At 52.1% G+C, this 24,929-nt stretch overlaps 2 protein-coding genes across 2 annotated transcripts in view; one reads left to right on the plus strand and one right to left on the minus strand.

The window, feature by feature from the left end:
- Positions 1 to 118: 118 nt before the first annotated feature.
- Positions 119 to 20,924, minus strand: NOP14 (NOP14 nucleolar protein). The gene is made up of 18 exons (XM_082609646.1): positions 20,630 to 20,924; positions 17,898 to 18,032; positions 17,230 to 17,371; positions 13,900 to 14,042; positions 12,970 to 13,104; positions 11,897 to 12,019; positions 10,982 to 11,113; positions 9,977 to 10,235; positions 8,984 to 9,114; positions 8,324 to 8,409; positions 7,309 to 7,444; positions 5,774 to 5,875; positions 5,088 to 5,241; positions 3,488 to 3,647; positions 1,411 to 1,558; positions 780 to 898; positions 473 to 628; positions 119 to 285 (listed from the first exon to the last, which is right to left on the minus strand). Exons 1-18 carry the CDS (start codon positions 20,822 to 20,824, stop codon positions 186 to 188), a joined length of 2,556 nt encoding a protein of 851 aa, XP_082465772.1. The 5' UTR covers positions 20,825 to 20,924; the 3' UTR covers positions 119 to 185.
- Positions 20,925 to 21,146: 222 nt separating this feature from the next.
- GRK4 (G protein-coupled receptor kinase 4) overlaps positions 21,147 to 24,929 on the plus strand; it is a 72,161-nt gene continuing 68,378 nt past the window's right edge. The window contains 1 exon segment of the mRNA XM_082611064.1: positions 21,147 to 21,628. Within this exon segment, the coding sequence (XP_082467190.1) occupies positions 21,208 to 21,628 (421 nt within the window). The 5' untranslated portion in view covers positions 21,147 to 21,207.

Here is a 24,929-nt window from a genome sequence, read left to right on the forward strand (position 1 = left end):
CAGAGGTGATTTACAGTTTATCGGCATGTCGTTCCCACAGAGGCTTGGCCCTGTTCCCGAAGTGCAATATGTCAGGAGCGGCGTTTTAACGTGAAGCAAAGTACAGGAAACAAAACTCTGACGTTACAGCGTCCCTTATGGCATTCATTGTATAGCATCTCCTTGTCTGATTTATAAAACATAATTTATTTTTTGAACTTCTTCCTCTTCAGAGCCTTCCATTCACCTTCCTGTGTGGCCAGGCTGTTAAAAAGCTGCTTCACTTTTCGTTTTCTTTCCGCATCCCTTTTAAAAACAAAAAACAAAAAAGCCCATTTTTGGATACTTTTTGGAGGACATCTTGCCCTTTTTCCTATCTGACCCAATAGCAGTTCACATCCGCGTGGGGCCTGCGGAGGACAAGTGAGGGGAGCAGGCCGCCCGGCCCGCCCTCACTGCGGCCCAGCACCCACCAGGCCCCGCCGCCCCTCACCGTTCCATGATCTCTGAGAGCTGCATCCGAGCCAGGAACTGGTTGTCCTTGCGGATCTCCCGGGCGGCGCCTTTAAATTCCCGCTTGTGCTTGTGGATCAGTCTCTTCCTTTCCTGCTCCTCCTTTGTGCAGCCCTGCTTCTTCCCAAACTCGAGGCTGAAGGTGCAAGGTGCAAAGCCGGCCTTGAGGGCGCAGGGTCTGCGCACTCAGAGCCTGCCAGGCCTCCGCTCAAGGCTGCCCCCAGCCACAGCCCCGGACTCCCCAGGCCCCTCTAGGGCTGGGGTGCCGGGGGGGCCTCCGTACTCACACTTTGACCAGCCGGGGGGTGAACAGTTTCAGCGGCACCGGCTTGCTCTTCTCACAGACCAGCGGCCGATACTGCTTCGGCTGCTTTTCCATTTCCGTCAAAATGCTCCGACTCAGCTCCTGACACGTGAGAAAAGCTGACGCCACCGGGCCTGCCCACCGTGGCCTCCGGAGCTCCTCCCTCCAGGCCGCCCCTTCCCCTGGGCCCGGCGGCTGCAGGTGCAGAGCCACTGTGCCCAGAAGGCCCGGCTCTCACAAAGCTTCCAGCTTCCTGCAGCGTCCTCGTGGCATCTGGTCTGGCGGGACTTCAGACCCACAGACCCATCGAGCAACAGAACAGAACGGTCTCTCCCAGAGGAACGTGGGGAGCATACGATGGGGACCAGCCCATTTGTACACAGGGGAGCCCCCAGGCCAAAAGGCAGGTGCCCTTCACGGCTTCCTGTCGCCTGGTGCAGGGCAGTGGGACCATCCTCAGAACCCGAGTGACCTGGGAGGGGCGCGGGGCCTGGAGCCGCTGCCCAGATTGATGGGGGCGGCCGGCCTTGATTCCTAGTGCTGGAACCCCCGTGACAGAAACGCCCACCAACCTGCCCCAACTCCGGGACACGGCCGCGCCAGGGAGGCCTCACCTGGAGCTCGGGCGGGCAGCTGCGGGCAGCCAGGTGCTCCATCAGGAGGGCTCGCAGGGGCTGCACGATGTCGTGGAAGGAGGGCAGGGCGCCATAGGCGGTCACACAGCGCTGCACCAGAGCCAGGCACACGGCCAAGCAGGACAGCCTGCAGGGGTGACACCCGGCCTCAGGGTAACAGGAAGGGCGGGCCCCTCCCCATCACCAACAAAGCCCATCATCTTGGCGAAGATGAAAACCTTCTACTCATGGGCCTGGGCCGCAGGACCCTGAGGTCAAACATCTGCCCTGGGCAACGGCTGCAGCCGTCCGGCCAATGGGATCAGGAGTTAAAGAAAACATCCTGCTTCCCTGAATAGGAAAGAACATTGCAGGAAATGCAGCAACAACTTGGAAAGAGTACTCAGTGTTTTGTTTTTTTTTTTAAACAGAAGAAAATCAAAGTTTAGTAACACATATACATTTCTTGGGAGAGACCCAAGAAAACTGACTCACTCACTACAATGGCTGGAGCCCTCATCTTAAATAAACCCCGTTGTAGTTTTTAAATTACTAAAACCATTTCCAATATCAAGCAGATATACTTTGAAAATAACATTCTGGGAAGTTATTTTTTCATGGAAAAAAATGGCCATCAGGATGTGAACAGACATTTCTCCAAAGATTATGAATGGACAATAAGCACATGAAAAGATGCTCATTACTAATTATTAGGGAAATCAAGTCAAAATCATAATGAGATACCACCTCATACCCATGAGGATGGCTACCATCAAAAATCCAGAAATTACTAAGTGTTGACAAGGATGTGAAGAAATTGGAACCCTCATACGCTGTTGGTGGGAATGTAAAATAGTACAGCTGTGGTGGAAAACAGCATGGAGGTTCCTCAAAAAATTAGAAATAAAACTATCATCTGACCCAGCAATTCCATCTCTGGGTATAAACCCAAAAGAAATGAAAGCAGAAACTGGAACAGATACTTGTACCCCCATATGCATAGCAGCCTTATTCAGAATAACCAAAAAGTGGGAGCAACCCAAGTGTCCACTGATGGATGAATGAATAAACAAAATGTGGTCCATCCACACAATGGAGTATGATTCAGCCTTAAAGAGGAAGTAAGTCCTGACACCTGCTACACATGGATGAGCCTTGAGGACATTATACTCAGTGAAATAAGTCACAAAAGGACAAATGCTGTGTGATTCCACTTATATGAGGTGCAGCAGAGGAGTCAAATCCACAGACAGGAGGACGGTGGGGCTTGGGGTGTGGCGCGGGATTAGTCTCTAACAGGGACAGAGTTTCAGTTGGGGAAGGTAAGTTCTGGAGGTGGAGGGTGGTGATGGTTCCGTAACAGTGGAAATGTACTTAAGATGCCACCGAACCATACATTGAAAAATGGTTAAGATGGTAAATGTTATCTGCATTTTAACACAATAAATAAATATCAACAAAAAAATTCGAATAACCATAATTTTTTTAAAAAATCAGAGAATGGAAGGACTTACAAGAAAAAGTCCTAGCCCCCTCATTCTACTTCTACTACAGACTGAAGGATGTGACCCCATAGAATTCCCTTATTGAAACCGAACCCCTAACGTGGTGGTATTTGGAGGTGATTATGTCTCCCAGTCCAGGAACACAGATGTGTTTCCATTTATTTATGTCTTTGTTAATTACTTTCAGCAATGTTTTGTAGTTTTCATCATACTAGTCTTCCACTTCCCTGGATAAGCTAATTCTTAAGTAATTTTATTCCTTTTGATGCTATTGTAGATGGAACTGTTTTAGAAATTTTCTTTCAGACTGTTCACTGTTTGTGTGTAGAAATACAACTGACTTTTTTGTACGTTGACTCTGTATCCTGCTACTTTGCTGAATTCATTTATCAGATCCAATAGCTCTTCTGTGGAACCTTTAGGATTTTCTACATATAAAATCATTTCATCTGCGAACAGAGATAACACGGGTGCATCTTCAAGGCTGGGTGCTGGGTCACGTCTGGCTCCCAGCCTGGCCTCTCTGAGGTCTAAGCTGGCGCCACGGCCCAGAGCCCCGGGCCCGCACATACCTGGTGTGGTTGGCCTCTGTCTCAGTCTGGGCTTTCAGTCCTCCTGCCCACTGGAGGGGGAGGCTTCTCCTGTGCCACGTGGCCATGGCCTCCTCGTCAGAAACCAAGAGCAACTCCGAGTTCTTCCCAAGTGCTCTGAAAGGGTGCACCAGAGTGTAACCTGGATTCCAAGTGGGACAGGGACAGAGTCGGCCTCTGAGGCTACCGGGCTCGCAGGGCAGGCTCTGCAGGGTGAAGCCTTTGGAAGTTAATTTTAACAAACATGCGCTGCTTACCACCAGAGACAAGCGACAGCTTTGACGGGTGCTTGGGCCAAGTCCAAGCACAGACCAGGCCCCTGCCCTCGTGGGCAGACTAGACTGAGTGTCAGTAAGAAACGACGGACAAAGAAAAAGCAGAGGAGGGTGAGGCGGGTTTGTCAGGAGAGCTGGGAGGGTGGGACAGGGTGCAGAGTTCACCAGGCCAGAGAAGGCCCGCTCCAGAGACCCAGGGAGCGAGCAGGACTTAAGCCCGCCGTCACTCAGAGGAGCAGTCGAAGCAGACGGAAGGGACTGCCGGGGAGGGCGTCAGGCCGGGCGTGGTCCAGGCACAGCAGAGTGGGCGGTGGCTGGGCAGAGGGAGGGGGGCGTACGGGCGACAGCCAGTCTGCTGGCCAATCCTGACTCCAGCGTCCAGTGCCCTCCACCGGGGCCCCTCCTCCAGCACTGCAGCCACCCTGATGTCTCCCTGGGGTGTGGCTGCACCCCCGTGCCCATCCCCACGGCTGGCAGAGAGGAGCCCGCAGCGTTGGGCTCAGAGAAATCGGGCAAGAGCCACACGCAGGCAAGTGTCCATGTGAGGTTATGAGGGGAAAGCGGAAGGGCAGGGAAGGAAAAAGGAGGCCGGGAAAGCAGACCCTCTAGACACGGAGGAGCGAGGGGACAAAGGTGGGCAGCTCCTGGAGGGCGAGGGAGCCGTGAGTGGGCGGAAGCGTGGGGAGGAGTGTGGGCATCCTGTGTGGGCAGGGAAGGGGAGGGTGTGATGGTTCAGAAAAGCAACAACTGCTGAAACCCCCCCCTCAGAATACTGCTGTCCACGATCTCCTGCCAACATTCAGAACATCGTAGGAACTCCAGGAGCGGTGCTGCCGACTAGAGAGACACCGCGAGCTACGCAAGTGAAAGTGTCCTTGTTGCCACACAAAACGAGTAAAAACAAAAAGGTAAATCTTAATGGATGTATTTTATTTACCCTCCCCCCCAATATTATTTCGACACACAGTCAATATAGTAAACCGCAGTATTTTATATATTTCTGGTAGTTAGTCTTGCCATCTGGGGGGTACTTTACACTAAGCTCAGACTCCCCACACATGGAAATGGGCTACTGTGCTGGACAGATAAAAGTGGGATACTGATTTTTTTCAAAATGTGGGTATATACACACATCCACACAGAGGGAAAAAAGGATGCTACTCTGGATGATAAGACTTGAGATTTTTTTGTCTTCTTTCTAACTTCCCCATATCCTAAGCTTTCTACAATGAATACCAATTACTATTAAAAGTCTTAAAATTTCTAAAGTACAATATATTTGAAAACACTACCTCGAATCAACTCACCTTGGCTCTGCTTGTTGGGAGTTGCGATGTAAAGAATCCCAACAAGAAAATTGATGAGCTCAGGTATGAACCTCTGGGACAGAGACACATAGTCCAGGAACACGCAGCACACGAAGAGCCCCTTCACCACGTCTTGGAGAGACTGGATGGGACACTGGCAAAGGAACACAGGGCAGTGTCCACTTGGGAACAACATTCGGAACACCGCGCCAGGCACACGTCCTGGATTCCGCGGGGGCCACAGGCCCTGACCTTCCTCTGCACGGAGGGGAGCACTGCCCCGCACGGCAGGGTCGAGGCACGTGAGATGCAATCCGGCAAAGAGCTCTGTGATCGTAAGGTCCCACCCTCTCGTAGTGGAACACTGATAATTACCACAGCAAGTGGGCACTGATCATATGCTCCCTCAAGGAAAACAGAGCTATCTGGACTTTTAAAGCCAAAAGGGGAACAGAACCCCAGATCAGAGACGATGCTCTCATGCGCTTTCTGGGGTCACGCCCTCTGCCACTCGCCTGGGAGCTCTGGGAAGGAGCTGCTACGCAGGCCTCGCTGACGAGCCTTTCTTACTCCTGCCCCAAGGAGGGCCAGTCTCCACAGCCCCGCTCAGCCCCAGGGAGGGCCAGTATCCACGGCCCCGCTCAGCCCCAGGGAGGGCTGGCTCCGATGGGGAGGTCCTGACATACCTTGGTTAGCAGCTGGCTCAGACACAACAGCGCAGGCGTGACCACCGGGTGCCAGAAGTCAGAGGTTGGAAACAATATCCCAGCAATTTTCAAGTAAATGAGCTGGAAAGAAAGCGCCATCACACGGGTTAAAGAAGGGAAACACACAACCTGACGCATATCTTTGGGCTGTTCTGCAGAAACTAAGACCACCACCCACCGAGGATGGTGACTGCAGGCTGCCCACGAGCACTAGACCCCAGACGGGTGGGAACCAAATGGCGATTACTGAGATTTCGGAAACATCACCCTGTCACCTCACCACCAACCACTCAGAAGAAAGTCCACGAGCTGATCACACACCCTGTGACCTTCACCCTTTATGGTGCCTTTAAAACCCCTCCCCTGAAGGCCATCAGGGAGTCCGTGTCTTTTGAGCACGAGCTGCCTGTGCTCCTTGACGGGTGCCTGCAGTAAACGCTGTACTTTCCTCCCCCACAACCCGGCGTCAGTCGGTTGGCTTTGCTGCGCGCTGGGCAAGGGTGGACCCCAATTTGGTTCAGTAACAACATCAACTCATGAATCCTCATGCCAGCCTATGTGACAGGTACCACTGAGCCATCACTACCGCCTACAGCCGGGAGAGAGCCTAGGCCCACACAGCCCAGGACTGAAGCCCGGGCAGCCTGCCAACCCCCCTGGCCTCCCCACTACTCCTCGCCGGGAACAGGCTCCGGGGAGGCAGGCTGGATACCCTCTGCCACAGCTCGGGCACCCACCTACCCCAGGTCACACAGAGAAAGGGGCTGAGGCCACAGACAATGGCTCAGGTGCCTTCCTGAGGAGTCTACTGACCCATCAACATAAAGCTGAACTTTTTTTTTTTTTTTTTTTTGTGGTACGCGGGCCTCTCACCATTGTGGCCTCTCCCGTTGCGGAGCACAGGCTCCAGACACGCAGGCTCAGCGGCCATGGCTCACGGGCCCAGCCGCTCTGCGGCATGTGGGACCTTCCCGGACCGGGGCACGAACCCATGTCCCCTGCATTGGCAGGCAGACTCTCAACCACTGTGCCACCAGGGAAGCCCTAAAGCCAAACTTTTAAGTTACTGCCAGTTGCCGTTAGTTCATTTCAACCCGAAGACCAGAAAATGGAATGGACTGAGCAGTACTTCTTCAGTGACCAGAGCTGACGACACGGCCCACGGCTGTCATGAAACGGTCAGAAACCTGAGAGAGGTCAGAGGTCGCTGTGCACAAGCAGGTGAAGCAACCAGCCCACAGGTCCTCAGGAAAACACACCCCGGGTTTGCCATCAAGACTAAACACGGCACCGTTCACTGAGAAGTCAAACCAGAAACTTTGCTCCTGAGCACACGTTAGCTAGTTGTTAACAGGTCAGCAGTCCTTCCAGGCCTGGCAGTGTGCCCTCCAGATGGCTGCGGAGGCTCTGGGGCAGACCACCCTCTTGAAGCCCCCAGCCCCTGTGCCATGGCAGCACACTGGACAGCTGGTGGCCGCAGGTCAACGGCCAGATGAGACACGCCCCTGGCTTACCACGTCCAGGCCCGGGAAGGTCGCCCGGCCTGTGGTCTCAACCATTCCTTCCATGTCGTGCATGGCATCTCGGAGGACAAATTTCACGGCGCTGCTTGCAGCTTCAGGAAACATCTGGCAAAGGTTATACAACTGCCTGTTCATCAGAGACATAAGTTGGGGAGAATGTCCGTAGGTAACAAAAACATAGAAAACCCCCTCAAACCACCCACGTTTATCATCTTCCTGTGAAGCCACCTGCCAACTGAGCTAGAGCTGGAAGCCCCTGGATGAATGCACTTTCCCTCTTACTGACACCTGGCTGGCCGTCTCGGTGATCCAGGTAGTTTTTCTAATAGTGTTTTATAATAACCTATATTCATTTTCGCTATTTGCTAAGAACCTGGTCATAACTTTTCAGTAGTGGTGGCAGAAGTAGCTCTGTTTATATAAGTAACAGCATGGGGAGCATATTCTAAGGGCCAGACGTGGCTGACAGTCCTGAACCCAGTGGTGCCTCATAAGCACTCCTGGGGGCAGAGGCTGGCACGGGGCGGAGGGGTGTGCAGGTGGCCAGCCCGAGGGTACCACCAGGCACCTGCTCTCACGGACCCTCCCAACTCAGCACCCTGCCTGCTGTGCCCTGCTCCAGCCACCACGGGGCCAAGAGCCACCATGCTTTCACGGGGGCCTGGTGCAGAGCCCGGCCCGGAGCCCCCGCGCAGGACAGCAGCAGGCGGGCGAATGAAACAGAAAATTAGCCGTCAAATATAAATAAACCTGAAGGGGCCCTACTGTCTTTAAGTCGATTCGTTTGCAGTTAAAAACAGGTCCCATCTCTAGGGCAATGGGAGCAACACGTCAACACGACTTAGGAGCAGGATGGCGTACGGAAATCACCGCAGCTGTGCGAGCTGTGGGCCCACTTGCAAGGCTGCCTTAATAACTCCGAAGTTATTCTATGACTTTACTAAAAGGCACAAAATTTGTTCAACTCAGCCCCACGTTCCAGATAACGCACCCCGTTTTCACTTACACAACCAATTTATTGATTCCGCTGAGGTCTGCTGGATCACTTGTAGCCAAATCTCCGACGTATTCCAAAAGGAAGCCAAACAGTTTCTGTAGGAACAGGGTTGGGGCCAGAGCTCAGGGCTGAGCCCAGAACGGAGCTGCAGCACAGGACGCCCTGCCCCCTGTGCCCCCACACTGGGTGGGGCGAGGGCCTCAGGGTCAGCAATGGGGGCGTGTGACCCAAGGCAGGCACAGGAGCGAAGAGCACAGGGTCCGGGCGTGTGCTGCCTCGGCCAGCAGGTGACACCTCAGCCCTAGACTAGGAGCGCGCCTGGCCGGGCGCCTCGTTCGGTAAACGTGCGGCCTTTATGCAAGAGGACGAGGCACATTCCTAGCTACGTATTTCCCCAAAGCCTGGCTTTGCTGCGTGACGGGTGCGCGCGATGGACTCAGTGTAAACTGAGGTCAACAGCTTGGCCTCCTCCTGGGCCTGCCATGGCCCTGGAGCTGACGCACATCCAGGCCTGGCTCTCTGCCCCCCAACCCGCACCCCACCGTGAAATTTCGCAGCCGTAAGCACGGGGTGCGCTTCGGGACCACCAGCTTCACGGTTACGATGCCCACACAGACCAGGGCTCTTCCCTGACACTCCCAACACTGCAGACAAACGACTCCAGCATACTTCTAGTTTTGCTTTGTTTCCCACTGCGAGACTTGGATGGTTGCATTTCTGAATTCTCTCCACAACCAAAAGCTGCTCTTCCATTGATCTTCCCAACAATAAAGACTTCAATTCCTCGTAGGATTCGGGAGCTATCAAAAAAAATACAAAACACACGCCACGCTTAACTTGTAAAATGAGAATTACATTTCTGGTAACGGAGATAAAAACTGAACACAAATTAAATAATAGAACTTCTTTTACTTCACCCAAAGAAATACTTCCGCCTATTTTATAGAAACACTCCTTTTGTGTAATTACCACACTACTTCCAACGTGTGCCTGCGTGCCCGCCAAGGGTGAGGCTCGAGGAAACTGGGCTGCCTGCAACCAGCCTCGACGAAGAGACGACCCCAAGCTCCCCTCTAGGCGGAATCCCGCCAATGCCCGAGACGGGGAGGGCAGAGGGGACAAGGCGCGGGTGGGGTGGCCGCTGGGACCGTTCAGAACAGGCTGGAGCTGGAAGGAGCCCCGCGAGCAGAGCAGTGTCACGCCTGAGACGCCCCCGGCAGCCAGTTCCACCCGCCGGTTCAACCGCTCTGGAAACACCCTTAAGTCGCAGGACAGCTTAGGCCTGCGGACTGGAACTGGATGGGGTGTCTGCACGTGGGACAGAGCAGCCCGCCGTGTGCTACGTGCCACGTCACGAGGCCTGAGCCCGGCTCCGCGGCCACCCTTGCCCACAAAGGGCCGACTTGTCAAGTGGCAGGGACCCCTGCTGGTGGCCTGCAGAACTGCTGCAGTCACACAGCAGAGGCTGACGTGCTGCCCAGAGCACTCGGGTCAGATCCCCGGGGCGTCACGGAGAAGGATGACCGTGCCTGTCTGCCAGCCAGGACAGCACAGACGGGCTGTGCCTGTGTGTCCAGGCCCGTACCCTGTCCCACTCCATGACGCAGCCCGTGAGGCAGACGCCGCCAGGTCACTGCAGTCACTCCCCGGTTGTCTGTCTACCTGCGAACGTATAGGGCAGCTTGGCCCTGGCAGCCTCCCGGTCAACAGTTGTCGATCGCTCCCCAGGGTTCAGACACTGCTCCTCCTGGGTCCTCTTGCTCCCGTCCTTGCTCTCCACGTCAGACTCCAGGCCTGAGGGGCCGTCTGGGCCATTGCTCTCCTCTGGGTCTCCCTCGCTCAAGCCTTTGCCCTCTTCCTTTTCGCTCTCACTGCTGCTGGCTTCCCCGCTTGGCTCGTCCTCAACGTTCATCTTTCCATCCTGGGAACAGAACGTGGGAACCAGGGGCATCACTCCTCGGGACAGCAGCTGGCACAGCCTGTGACCGTGTCTGAGGGCCGTGCACACACAGACGCTTTATGCTACTTGTCTGCTAGGAACACGCGGCCCAGTGCTGCGCTGTCCACGGGCGTGGGGCCTCTCTCCCACCTCCTTCGGGGCTGCTACACGTCACGGGGCTAAAGGCCTGGGAACCGCAGTCCCCACACCCTGACGCCAGGACTCTGGGCAGGGCTTGTCTCTGCCGGGGAGTGGCGGGGGTCCAGGATGCGGAAGGCGCCCCAGTGGACAGGCTCCAGCTGCTGTGAGTGTCTGGCAGCCCTGCTGCTCATGGGGCTGGGGAACAGGTGGGGCTTCCTGGCATGTGGGCTGCACGCGGAGGTGGTGGGACCTCCACATCAGAGGGTGACCCCTGACGACTCCCCCAGATAACCCAGTGTTTTGCGAGCACCCAGTTTCCCGTCTTGGAACCCTTTCTGCTCGAGACCCCTGGCCTTCTCCTATCTTCCTGCCCTGAGCGGGGCCGACGCTCTGAAAGGGGAGACAAGTATAGAGCTAATGGGGCTCGGGAATGAAAAACCTCACCAGCTTTAGAAAGAGCCACAGAGAAACTGTTTCTAAGAAGACTCACAATTTCCACCTGTGGTAAACCTAGCAAGTGAAAAACCAGGAAAAGTGTTGCTTTAAATTAAAAAAAAAAAAAAAGGAAACGAAGGCAAACATCTTACTTTGTAAGAAAGCAAACGCCTATCATCTTTGTCTAGTACGAAGCCATCACTTAAGTCATCCGCCGACGTGTGTTTTGGTCTCTTAATATGTTCATCCTCCTCCTTTCCAAGCATCCTCCGGAGTCTTTCAGCCTGAGCAGGAAAGACAGAAAAGCTGTCTGCTGTGCTGTGAGCACGTGGCAGGGACGCACGCTCCAGGTTCCCTCGGCCGTCACAGCTGCTTCAGGCCTGCCTTCTGCTTTCAGTCTTCAACCAGACATGCAAAACCTTGGCAAGCATCGTGTGGAAGACTTATTTAACAAAAATAAAAATACTGCGGCAGAAACATGTTCCCGTCACAAGGAAGGAAAAGCTGTTACCCTGAGGGCTTTCTGGCCAAATGATGGTGGCCAACCGTCAGCTTCACTCACCACCAGGCCCCAGAAGAGGAACAGGACACTTTACACTGAGGTCTGCATGCCATTTAACAAGCAGGTCAGCTACTTTGTCCCTTTGAACCATGCAACGGCCACAGGAGATGGCCCACGAGGCGGGTACTGAAAAGGCCAGATGCATGACAGTACGCCTCCACTTCATTTTTGTTTTGTAACATTAAGGAAATTTAAAAAACCTTTAAGAGAAAAGAGGTGAGAAGGTAGTGCACTATATCGCTAGCAGCTGTTCTGAGGTAAAGGCATTAGAAAGAAAGTCATTTTTAATTTGTTATATTGGGTATTATCTGCATTGTTTTTTCCTTTTATAGTTAAAAAAAAAAGTAAAACAAACTTGTTTAGAGACTAAAAAGATTCCACTGGTAAAACACAAAACACCTCCAGCCCATCAAACACAACAAGGTGGAAAGGGCCTTTCCGGGTCGTAGCAGCTTCCCAGAGGGGCCCTGGCCCTGCCCCTGCCCCTGCCCCGCCCCCTTGACACCTCCAGGCACTTGAGCCGCTCCCGCTCCTCCTGGGCCAGCTCCTCCTCCGTCTTCATCCTGTTAGAGGGCGGTGCTTTCATTTCAAAGCCGAGCTCACGAACCATCATGTCGTACGCGTCAGGCTAGGGCAGAAAGAAGAAATTGTTTTTTTAAAGAAAAGACCTGCATAATGAGCTTTCCTGCACATCCCAGTCGTGGCTGGACATCTTTACGGAAGAAGCAAAACCACGGCCTTAGTCTTTTCTTCTTGTGTGACAGAGGCCTGTTCTAATCAGTCTCGAGGACGCCTTTAGGTCATATACAACTATTTGCTCCTCGAAAATTCTCCAAGTATATCTGCTTTAAGAAGACTAAACCTTGGGCTTCCCTGGTGACGCAGCAGTTGAGAGTCCGCCTGCCGATGCAGGGGACACGGGTTCGTGCCCCAGTCCAGGAAGATCCCACATGCCGCGGAGCGGCTGGGCCCGTGAGCCATGGCTGCTGAGCCCGCGTGTCCGGAGCCTGTGCTCCGCAACGGGAGAGGCCACAACAGTGAGAGGCCCGCGTACCACAAAAAAAAAAAAAAAAAAAAAAGGAAACTAAACCTTGTTCATCTAGGCATTAAGCCCCCAAAATGGGATTTTGGGGGAAGCAACAGTAAGGTCGACTCGCAGATGTGCAGATGGCCACACGGCAAGGTAATCTGGTGAAATCCAAGTATTTTCTAGAAACCAGCAACTCAAACGAATGCACCTTCTCTGACAATTTAGACTAAAAGCAATGTGATAGGAACCAAATATTGTCCAGAGGGAAAAATAAGTAAACGTATATATCAATACACATACCAAGTCTTCTCATACCAAGAAACAAGAAACAACCATTTTCTTTACTTTCATTATTCTGGAGTAGATAGTGAAGTAACTTTTAGTCTATTTCCCCCCTGATGTAACACACGTCAGATACCTCAATATAAAAGTTTAATAGAAAACTTAAGTCCTAAAAGGGAGAACAGACGTCTGGCTCCCCCTCTTCTGCAGAGAAAGGCTGGGTCAATGGTCGTAAGCCCAGGCTGCCTATGAAGTGCTGGCCCCACCTTGGGTTTCTCCTTTCCACCTCTGCTCTCGGATTTGGGTGTTTTACGGGCCAGGAGAGTCTGGATTTCTTTCCAGTCTTGGTCTAGCTTCTCTGTGAGTTCAAGGGCGTCTTCTCGTTGAGCCTGTCTCTCCCTCTGGGGAAAAAGAACAGAAGGCACCCCATTACTGCCAGCCTCCAGCAGACGTCCAGGCCCCACTGGACAACTGCTCAGCCTAACATGCCGACAGGGAAAGAGACCACGAGAAATTAGCATCTCAGGATCCCATCATGCAGAACGAATTTCCTGCTGTAAAACTGCTCTTCTAGATGCTCTGAGCAGTTTGCCGTTAGCAAAAGCAGTGATGTTTTGCGACTCTTGATATGTGCCAAAACACTAAAACCAACCCTCCCCCAAAACCAAAACCCCAAGAAACCATCAGAAGTACATGCTTGGGGCTTCCCTGGTAGCTCAGTGGTTAAGAATCCGCCTGCCAATGCAGGGGACAGAGGTTCGAGCCCTGGTCCAGGAAGATCCCACATGCCATGGAGCAACTAAGCCCGTGCGCCATAACTACTGGCCTGCACTCTAGAGCCCGTGTGCCTAGAGCCCATGCTCCGCAACAAGAGAAGCCACCGCAATGAGAAGCCCGCAAACTGCAATGAAGAGTAGGCCCTGCTCACCACAACCAGAGAAAGCCCGCGTGCAGCAGCAAAGACCCAATGCAACCAAAAATAAATAAATAAATAAATAAATTTTTTTAAAAAAAGGAAGTACATGCTTGATGAAACTTAAAATGCATTTTGTATTCCTATTCAAAGTGAATACTTTTATTAAATTCATAGAAAATATTAAATACAGCCTAAAAATGCACAGGGAGAAAAACCCTGAAACCCTTTAGCAGCGTCTTAGGACGGTGCTGCACCACGTCGAGAACGTTAACGGACGCACCTTCTCCTGCTTTGACTTGACGATGAGCTCCTCAATCAGCTCTTTGCGTGACTTTGGCTGCTGCCCCTCCTCGCCTTGCTGTTGAGAGGTCTTCTTGTGAAGCAGCCCGCCACCTCCTCCAAAATGGGCTGCCGTCAACTCGGCTGCAGACAGAGAGCAGAAAACCCCTCTGTGAAGCCAGGCCCGGCTGCGAAGTGGGTTTTGCAGTCGCTCTGCCAACGTTTCTCCAAGCATGGTCCTGAGAGCGGACTCCACGTTTAAGAGAAAACTCTCACCCACGGCAGGTGAGACTACAGGCACAGCGACACAAACCCCCAAGAGGAGCCCCTCCGAGAAAACCTAGAGGCATAAAAAGACCAAACGGCTGTGATCCAAGTGACTGGAAACACCAAGAACCTGTTTTCCAATGGGTTAACGTCTCACGGAAGATGGACAAACGCAGCAAACTAGCTCGCACCTGAGTCCTAAGAGGGCGTGTCCAGGACCAGGGCCACTTCACACCCTCCCTGGGTCTCACAGAAAGTCCCAGGAGCAGGGGGCGGAGCCAGCTACTAGAGTCACTGATTCCTAGGCTGCCCGAGCTACCAGGGAAGAAGAGAGAAACAAAACACTGGGAATCATCGATTTTGGAATAGAAAGAAACTTTTAAAAAATCCAATTTCTTGGAAGAGAAAACAGAGGCTTAGATGCTAAGCAACTGACTTCAGATCTCATCCGGTAAGAGAAACAGCTCCTGCCTGTAGCCCTCTAACCCCGTCAGGCCCACACCTCGCCATCTGCGCTGAGCTCTCCGCGCCTGCGCTCCTCCACCCCCATCATGCCTCCTTCTGGAAGCTGCTCTCGCTCCCCCTGCAGTGGACTCTGGCCCGATTTAAAAGCCAACACTCAGTCCTCTGGGCAGCAGCTCCCTCCTCCAGGGAAGGCTGTCTGTGGACTCGGGCCCCCACTGCCCTTCTGATGCCTCCCCTGGGCTGACAGGTACCCCAAACACCCCTGCGCATCCTGCTTCCTCTCCACCTCCCGCGCCTACAAGAGAATTTCAGGAAGACCTCTTGGCCTGCCCTAGCCAACTCTGTCCTTCCTCACTCAAGTCCCTCCAGCTCCCGTTCCTGAGTAAAAGCCAAAATCGTTCCCGTGGTCCCAGCCCACCTGTCTGTACCATCGCCCCCTCCAGTTACCAGGCTCCCGGCTGGTCCCAGACTGTGACACCACCAGAGGCCTGCACGACCGCCACCTCCTTCGTGACCCTAATCAGGACTACCTGGCGTGTCCCAGACCGCCCTGACTTCATTTCCCCCACAGCACTTCTACTTCCGAAAGGCCTGCAGGATTTAGTTATTATTTAGTTTATTGTCTGGGTCTCCCCAGAAAACTGAGCTTCTGGTAGGTTTTACTCACTGCTATTTCTCCAGAACCAAGAGCACTGCCTGGCACATACACCAGTATTTGTTGAATAAATGAATCAGTAAATGAGTGATTCCTCTGCTTCCTGCAAAGTTTAGCATATTAGAAAACACTATCATTTAGCATTCTACTAATTCAAGATTGTTTACAATATTTTCTGAAAATAAAAATTTACAAAACATTAACTAATGAGGTGGTATTATATAAAAGATTCCAAAAAGGATTCTCGGAGAAAAGAAAAAAAAAAATCCATCAGTGTGTTTATATTGATAGGATTTAATTAGAAAATTAGGGTTGATTTTTAAGATGAAATTCTCCTAATCTAGGAGAACATATAAATTATGTAATTGAACAAAACAGAATGTTTCCTAATGATTCATTTTAAAAGGTACGGCAAATATATTTATTTTCAAATATAAGAGGTTACCTGGAAATGTGCAAGTCACCTGGATTCTGATGAGCTCATACTAAACATCAGAGGATAGGAAACCTCAAATAAACAGTTGAGTCCCTAGGACCCAACACCTGGCAGAATGGGAATCCAACTTCTCCTCTAGTCAGCCAACCGTCACAGCCTACCGTACCAACGAGGCCGACACCTTGTGATGAAGGACCAGGCCGCCCAACGTGAAGGTGCCACGGCAGAGTCCCCTTCAGTGACAGTGAAGGTGAACACATTTAAAGCGAGGTGTGCATAAAAAGTCCTGAACGATGGAAAGTGTGAAGAGGAAGGCCCTCAAGATGAACTATGTTCCCTCCTCAACCACGAAGCCTCAGCAGAGGTGTGGCGACCTCCCGGTGCTGTGGACAGAACCACGGGCCACCCTAATTCCTAGGCCTTCTGCCCCCCCATCACCCAAATACCAAAAGGCAGTCATGGGTTAACGGCTTGGCTTTCCACACACCAGAAAAACTGCTGAGTCGGTTTCAGTTTTGTGCAGCTTTGTTCTGAAGATGCTGAATAGAGGGTATTCTAACTCATAAAGATGCGAGCTTATGACATGACCCCAACTTTATAAAAGGGCCCAAGGTGACCAGACCTGAACTGAGTCCTAACTCAGTTCAGTTGTATATCAGTGTTAACTAATGCCACAGTTTAATCCGCTTCATTATTATCTATAAATAAGAAGCTCAGGACTTCCCTGGTGGCCCAGTGGTTAAGAATCCGCCTGCCAATGCAGGGGACACGGGTTCAAGCCCTGGTCTGGGAAGATCCCACATGCTGTGGAGCAACTAAGCCTGTGCACCACAACTACTGAGCCTGCGCTCTAGAGCCCACGAGCCACAACTACTGAGCCCACATGCCACAACTACTGAAGCCCGTGCGCCTAGAGCCCGTGCTCTGCAACAAGAGAAGCCACCACAATGAGAAGCCTGCGCACCGCAACAAAGAGTAGCCCCAGCTTGCCGCAACTAGAGAAAGCCTGTGCACAGCAACAAAGACCCAACGCAGCCAAAAATGAAATAAGTAAATAAATAAATTTTTAAAAAGAAATTAAAAAGCTCAATGTTACTTCCCCCACAAAACTGTCATAAGCGGTTCCAGAGTAAACAAAGACTAAAAGAACTAAGTAAACACTGTTAGTACACACATTGGGTCAGAACTGGTAACAGTGGTAGCAAAGCACTGTGGGTTAGTACAGAAGAGCTGTGCTAGGGGTCAGTGAGGTGGGTTTTACCCAAAACTCTGACTCACGGGTTGGACAAATCATACTGTTTCTCTGAGCTCATGGGTAAAACGAGCTGGGGTGAAGTTCAAACAAGAGAAGGGACACTGAAGTGCTTTCTGTGATAGACAGAAGGTTGTCTGTCTATCTTATCTACATATACACATTCTTAAAGATCTACACCTGCATCTTCTAGGTGTCCAAGCAGGGCAGAAAGAACGTCAGTGTTAAGCAGACTGCCCCTGACCCCAGGCCTCACCCGACAGCACTCCTCGGTCCTCGGCATCACTGTCACTATCGACAATGTCGTTATGCTTTTCAATGTCTGCCAAAGACTGGCCGTAATGAGTTAGTTCTTCATCTTCATTTAGGTTGTAGATGCTTTTTTTTTCGTGTTGTCGCTGACAGAATAGAAAAACTGAAAATCAGTCTCCTAAAATTTCCACATCCATTTAACATCAAAAAAAGAATGATTTTTTTCCCCATTTTTGTGCAATGTGACAATGTAGCTTTAAGATTATTCTGGGTCATTTGAGCAACGATTCGGATATAAACAGAACCCACAGAAGGTAAATAAATCAATGGGCCACCCTAAGGCACTGGGAAATCGTGCAGCTCTACCCACCAGGAATGCTCCACAATCCAGACCCAGTTGAAGGCAGCAGTGTAGTCCAGAAACCCAGGATGCATCACTGCCGGGCACTCTGGTTAAGATATTTATCCACCTAACTAGTATGTGCAAGAGGCTGCTTCCCCCTTGGTCTGACAGGCAAGATACACGATTGAAGACCCACCCACTGTGCACTCACAAAAGTATAAACAAACACCACTGTGCACTCACAAAAGTATAAACAAACAAGGGGGAAACGGCCTTCTCTTTGTATTTGACTTCTATGTAAAACTACAGCAAAAGACTGTTTTCCATACCTGTTGTTCCAGAGCAAACCTCTTCATCATCTTCTCCTCCGGGCTTATGTTGCTATTGTATTCTCCAAAGCGTTTATCTCTAAATACGTTGGACTTATCCCTTTCTTTGTATTCCTTTAGCAAAGTCTGGGTGCGCTGAAAAACAGATCATAGAACAATCTCTCATTGGTCCTGGCAACTCTGAGCTCTGATGGCCTGGCAGTCTTAGTCCCCAAAGGGGAGGTGCTTCCACAAGGGGACACAATGCTGGCTCTAATGAACTGGAAAATGCCATTTTCTACGCCTCAGGCCACTGAGACACACAGTCCAAAAAAGGCCAATCTACTGGCTGGAAAGACTGATCTCAATTACCGAGGAGAAACTGGGTCGCTGCCATACAATGGCAGCAAAGAGGACGATGTCTGGAACCCAGGGAATTCTCTAGGGTGTGTGTTAGTACTTCCATGCCTAATACCAAAGGTTAAAGTAAAATGACGGCAACCAAGAAAAAAGCAGAACAATCGAGCAGAGGTCACTCCACCCAGGTGAAGAAGACAGAGGAGTTCAGGTTCTAGCTGAGTAAGGGAAGCAGGGAACAATGATCTGAAAGGCCATTTATGTCAATGACGACGTCACGATCAATTACAGACACAGACTGCAGCAGCATTGCCTATCTTCTCTTTGCTTGTTATATACGTGCCATTATGTATATATACAGTCAGTCTTTGTTATTTGCAGATTCTGTATTTATGTATTTGTCTATTGGTAAAATTTACGTGTAGCTGCAAACCAATACTCTCAGCACTTTCCGGGTCATTCATGGACATGCATGTGATGCCCAGGAGGTGCAGTCAAGAGTGAGGACTCAAGGGCTTCCCTGGTGGCACAGTGGTTGAGAGTCCACCTGCCGATGCAGGGGACACGGGTTTGTGCCCTGGTCTGGGAAGATCCCACATGCCGCGGAGCGGCTGGGCCCGTGAACCATGGCCGCTGGGCCTGCGCGTCCGGAGCCTGTGCTCCGCAACGGAGAGGCCACAACGGTGAGAGGCCCGCGTACTGCAAAAAAAAAAAAAAAAAAAAGAGTGAGGACTCAGAATCCCACCAGCTGCACCACTTGCCAGCGAGGACTCTGGGAAGCGCCTACAGCCTCACCTGTAAAAAGGAGAGAATGTTAGTTCCTACCTCAGGCTCTTAAGGAGAAATGAGAAAACTGAGGCTTACGTGATAAAGGAAAACATGTCTATTCTGGAGCCCATGCAATCCCCATCCCCACATCTGCCCCCCCAAGCCTGCCCTGGGGTGTGTGATGCAGGGGTGCATCGGAGTCGGCTATAAGTTTGTCTTGTCTACTACTACTGCCAGCTCCTTGCAATAAGGACGATGTTTGATTCAATTCAAAGATCAATTGGGGGGACTTCCCTGGTGGCGCAGTGGTTAAGAATCTGCCTGCCAATGCAGGGGACATGGGTTCGAACCCTGGTCCGGGAAGATCCCACATGCCGCGGAGCAACTAAGCCCGTGTGCCACAACTACTGTGCTCTAGAGCCCATGAGCCACAATTACTGAGCTCACATGCCACAACTACTGAAGCCCGTGCACCTAGAGCCCGTGTGGTCTGCAACAAGAGAAGCCACCGCAATGAGAAGCCTGCGCACCGCAACGAAGAGTAGCCCCCTCTTGCCACAACTAGAGAAGGCCCGTGTGCAGCAACAAAGACCCAAGGCAGCCAAAATAAATAAATAATAAAATAAATAAATTTATATATAAAAAAAGATCAACTGGATTACATGCTGTGGGACAGAACACAGATTATGAGCCCATGAAGGCAGGGCCAGGTGTTACTTTACCTTTACCTCTCCACCTGCTAGAACACAGCTTAAACGTAAGTGCTCAGTGGCACATAAAGGCTTCACAGGTGTCCAAACCCAGTGCAAACCCCAGCCTTTACCAGCTGTGTGACCTCGGGAAATTTACTTGACCTTTATGTGCTTTAATTTGTTCACTAACTTACTAATGTCTCCTCCTCAGAGTAACAATAAATATCGTTAAACAAACCAATGAGCATGTCTCAGAAGCTGCATAGAGAATGCCACCCGAACTGAATTTCAAAGCACAGAATACTCTGGAACCGTAAGCACAGGAAAGCTATGAGACTTTCCAAGAAGGCAGCATTTCAGTTACCCTGCAAGGGACAAGGTTGTGCGCTTCAAAGGAGCGATACATTCCTTCTTCAAACATCTACTGAGCATGCCATGTAATCCCCTATCTTGTCCCTAACCAGCAGAGCTCAAAGTCTCAACGAGAGCAGGTTGTAAGAGGTTCGCACAGGGTCCGCGGCAGCGCGGAAATGATGAACTCTGCCTGAGCTGGACTTGTGTGTGGGTCTCCAAGGAGGGACGTCGGTTTTGCAGGGGAATGTCGTCCCCGCCCACGCAGAGGCAGAGGCACGAAGATGAAAACAGTCCAGCTGACACATGGCATACACGATACACGACGTCTCACTGCTCCAGGCACTGTCCCGAGGACTCTAAGTGGACGCTTCCCATCCTCCCGGCAGCCCTAGGATGTACGTACCACCATCATGGCCGATTTACAGAAGGGGAAAAGGGCACCGGGAAGTAAGTCCGTAGCTCGCCCAAGCCTGCCGGCAGCCCCGCGGTGCCGCAGGGGTTCGAGGAGCAGGGCCGTGGGTGGTCCCGGCCGGCAGGCGGGGCCGGGGGGACCCACACCGTAGGGCCCGGCGCCCCGCTCACCTTCTGGAGGGCCCGCGCGCGCGACACCCCGGGCAGCCCCACGTCGTGGCGCGTCTTCCTGCCCAGGACCTGGAACTTCTGCCGGTTGACTTTCACCTCGAACGGGTTGGCGCTGGGCCTCGCCCGGCCGCCCCGCGCGCCCGCCTGGGCCCCGGGGGCCTTCCCGCGCGCTCCGGCGGACCTGGCCTTCCCCATGGCAACACGCGCTGCACCTCGGGGCGCTGACGAGGAGGTGGCAGCCAGAGCGCGGGCTCCCTCCGAAGACACGCGCGGCCCAGCAGCCTAGGAGTGCCGCCCCCGTCTCGCGGTAACTGAGCCAGCGAGACGTAGGAACGTTGGGTAAAATACTGACACGCCCCCCGCTCAGCTTACCCGCCCGCAGGCTGAGCGACTACAACTCCCAGCAGGCCGTGCTGGCGCCCCACCGCCTCCGCCCCGCGCGGGGCTTTCTGGGAGCGGTCCTGGCCCGCGAGCGGTCCTGGCCCGCGCGGTACCGCCGTATACTCCAGGACCGCGGAGCGCAGCGCTCTGGCTCCCTCGTCTGGGAAGCCGTTGGCCGGAACCGTCGCCGCCGGGGGATGGTTCCCCGAGCAGTGAGCCCCTCCCCGGGCGATGGGGCCGACAGCCCGGGCCACGGCGCGGCGGGGGTGACCGCGGGGACCCGGCCCGCCCCCTCCTGGGCTGCAGCCCCGGGTCCCGAGGGCGAGGCGTCGCGGCGCCGGCAGCGTCCGACGCGGCGGCGGCGCGGGTGGTGGCCGTGGCGGCGGCGGCGGCAGAAGCAGCAACAGCAGCAGCAGCAGCAGGAGGGCGAGGAGGAGCGGCGGCCCAGTGCAGGACCGGACCCGGCGTTGGGCGAGCGATGCGCGGAGGCTGCCCCGCCGCCGCCCCCGGCCGCCCCCTCGCCTCCTCGCGTCCGCAAAGCCTGGTCGCGGCGGCGGCGGTCGTCAATGGAGCTCGAGAACCTCTTGGCCAACTCGATGCTGCTGAAAGCGCGCCAAGGTGGGTGCACAGCGGCGCCCCGACCCCCGCTGGAGTCCTGATCCCCGTGGAACCCCAGTCCTGCTGGGGAACCCTGGTCCCAAGCAGAACCCCGACCCTGCTGCGGACCCCAGATTTTCTGTGGAATCCGGACCCGGGGTCCGCGCAGCCTCACTCTCAGGAGTGGTCAGTCGGCGAGTGGTCAGCTTGGGCACGTAAAGCTTAAGCCGCCCCGTCCCCTTTCGGCGCCACCGGACCCAAGTGAAGGTGGCCTGTGCTCTGCTCTTGTTAGGGTGAGCTTGTTCCTTGTCCTGCTCTTCCTCCGGAACCTCGGGTCGCAGTGTGGCTTCAGCACCAGGCGAGCCGTGTTCTGTCCCCGAGGGAGAAAGCCGGACCAGCGAGCGAAGCCAGCAAACAAGAACCGTGCCTTTGTGCTCTTTAAAGGACCAAGAAGAAAATCCTGTAAACTAACGTGGGAGACCCTTCCGTTAGTGTTTTTAGAGTGTTATTTTAACATCGATTCTTGGTTTTGAGGTTTGGTGGTGTCTGAGACTTTACGGTGTATGGAGTGGGTTTTAGCCCGACTTAGAGATAGATTGAGCACGTTAGTTACAATTCATCCTGATAGCAACGTAGAAGCAGCAGTTGGCGCAGCCCTTCTGCTCAGAGACCCCAGGAGTAGAGTTCTCTGTGGAATACCGAGTGTCCCTTCTTCTGCCTCCGGAGAGATGGGAGAGCGAGCAGCAGAGACCACCCATAGTTCTTCCGCGGCTTCCCTCTTAGGGAGTCCGGGTGGGAGCAGCTGCTTCATGTTTGTGCTGGGAACAGCGTAAGTGCCCACCGAAGGATGTATATTTAAGACAACCTGGAAGAAGTGTTGTATGCTCCATCTCCCAGGGCTTCAGGATTCCTGGGCGCCGATGTCGGCCAAGTGGTGCTCCTGGTGACTTGGATGCTGTTGAGAAGCATCAACAAGTTCATCTTGTGATTAGAATAGTGTATAACGTTCTGTGAGAGAAATTAACCTGGAACACAACTATTTCAGATTTGGGGGTTTTGTTTTCTTTTTAAGCTCCCCTCCCCTTCCCGTTTGTATCCCAAGTGCCTTCAAGAGGAAAGGTCTTGATTAGGATTGGCTTGATACGGAGGGAATAAAGCATGTTCAAGTTTGGCTGCAGAGCCTCAGGATTGATAGCTAAGAATAGCTACCGTTAGTGAGGGTTTGCTTTGTCCAGGCATCCTGCTCAATTCTTTATGGGCGTTATCCCAGCTAGTTCCTATGCTTCATTCTCCTGTGAAGCTGGACTTAAAACAGTCCTGCTTCATGGTGTTGACAAGGGGACTGCGTGGAATAACGTGGTACAGTGCTTGGCTCTTAGAAAGTGCTCAGTAAATAATCATAGTAGTTGTGGTTGCAGATTTTATTATGTCCAGAGTCATGGTGAAAAGCTGGCACTTTAACATTGCAGTTGTGATCATTTAATTGACCTTGAACCTGATTCCTTGTCTCATTCTTAGACTTTCCAAAAGCACAGCTTTTCTCTTCCTGAATCCCCACGTGCAGGAGGTCCTTGAATCTCGTTTATCCTTAAGCTTCGTTATTTCTCTTGTCCATTTCTTTGTCTCTGTCTCCAGTACCCCCTTAGATGGTTCTCGACACCTTGTAAGTTGACTGAGGGCAGTGGTTTCCAGAGCTTCTTCTCTTTTATCATCCCCAATGCTGCTAGAACACTTTCTAAAACACAGATTTGTTTTCTGTTTAAAATTTGGCCCTAGAGCTTCATTCCAGGTCAAGTGCAAACGCCTTAGTTCATCATGGCCCACAGGGTCCTGTCTGACCACTGGCCTGCTCTCCTGTCCTTGTCCACAGCAGCTGAGTGTGTCACACCACTTCACACCTCCAGGCTTTTCTTTTCTGCCTGCAGTCTTCTTCTTCCTTCCTGTTCCAGCTCCAGAGTCTTTTCTGGGGAACGTCCACATTCCTGCAGGAGGCCTGGTCACTCCATCCCTTGAGCTCCATCCCTTGAGCCACTGCTGTGCCCAGGAGGAGCTCTTGCTGCACTGGGCATCCCCAGGGGCAGCTTTGGGTCTCCCCTTCTGTGTCTCCGGCACCCAGCGCTGTAATGGCACTCAGTCTATTCTCTGCAAATTCCAAATGCTGGCTGAAGGACAAAAGAGCACATCTTAGGAAGTCTCTCAGTACTGGTGATAACCAGAAATTGAAGTTTCAAAATAAGCTATCTTTTTAGACTAGCAGTCTGGAAATAGGGAGAAGAACCTGAGATTTTATTCAACTTTGGGATGTCAGTTGGCTCCATACTTGTAAATGCTAAGTGCTTTTTATTTTGTTTTGAATGAACATTTTTATTGTTTTTATTAAATCAGTATTATTTTATTATTCATTTTTAAAAATTTTTATTGAAGTATGGATGATTTATTGTTGTGTTAATTTCTTATTAAGTCAGGATTAAATGTTTAATTGTATCTGCAGTGCAACCTGTAGGTTCCCTCTCCATGTTTATATGTTCATCACTAGCAAAGACAGCAGGGTCAACCAGAACTAGTTACGAGGTTAGCCAAAGGCCAGGCACGCGTGTTTTTCTTTCAGAAGGTAAATCTTTGTCTCCACCAAATTGAAAGAGAGTCCTAGTTCAAAGGACACAGGACAGTGTTACCTTTGCTGCCTCCTTACTGCTGTGCTAACTAGTCTCAATTCCTGGCAGAGACACTGTGCTTTTAGCTTTTGCATTGTAAACCTACATCTCTTTCTGAGTGTTGTTTTCAAAAGCAATGTTCCCACATTCATGTGGGCTAAACATGGTGCAGTCTTGTAGGAATGCCTCTCATAGAGCCAAGGACAAAATCAGCTCCACTGCTTCTGTTCTATGTGTTTAAAAAAACATTTCCAAATAACCAATAATTTTTGAAGATCAGAGAATAGAAGGACTTTTGATAAAGAGCCCTAACCTTCTCCATTCTACTCCTTCTACTATAGACTGAATGTTTGTGTCCCTGCAGAATTCATATGTTGAAGCATAATCCCTAGTGCGATTGTATTTGGAGGTGATTAAGTCATGAGGGTGGAGGCCTTGTGAATGCTACGAGTCCCTTTTAAACAAGACCCCAGGGAGCTCCCTTGCCCCTTGTGCCACGTGAAGACACAGAAGACACCATCTATGAGCCAGGAAGCAGGTCCTCACCAGACACCAAGCTGCCAGTGCCTTGATCTTAGACTGTGAGAAATAAATTTCTGTTGCTTATAAGCCACCCAGTCTATGGTATTCCATTATAGTGGCCCAAACAAAGACACCTCCCCAGGTGC

This window comes from Mesoplodon mirus (genome assembly GCF_964341445.2).
Source record: "Mesoplodon mirus genome assembly, chromosome: 2".
Classification (NCBI taxonomy): Eukaryota; Metazoa; Chordata; class Mammalia; order Artiodactyla; family Ziphiidae; genus Mesoplodon; species Mesoplodon mirus.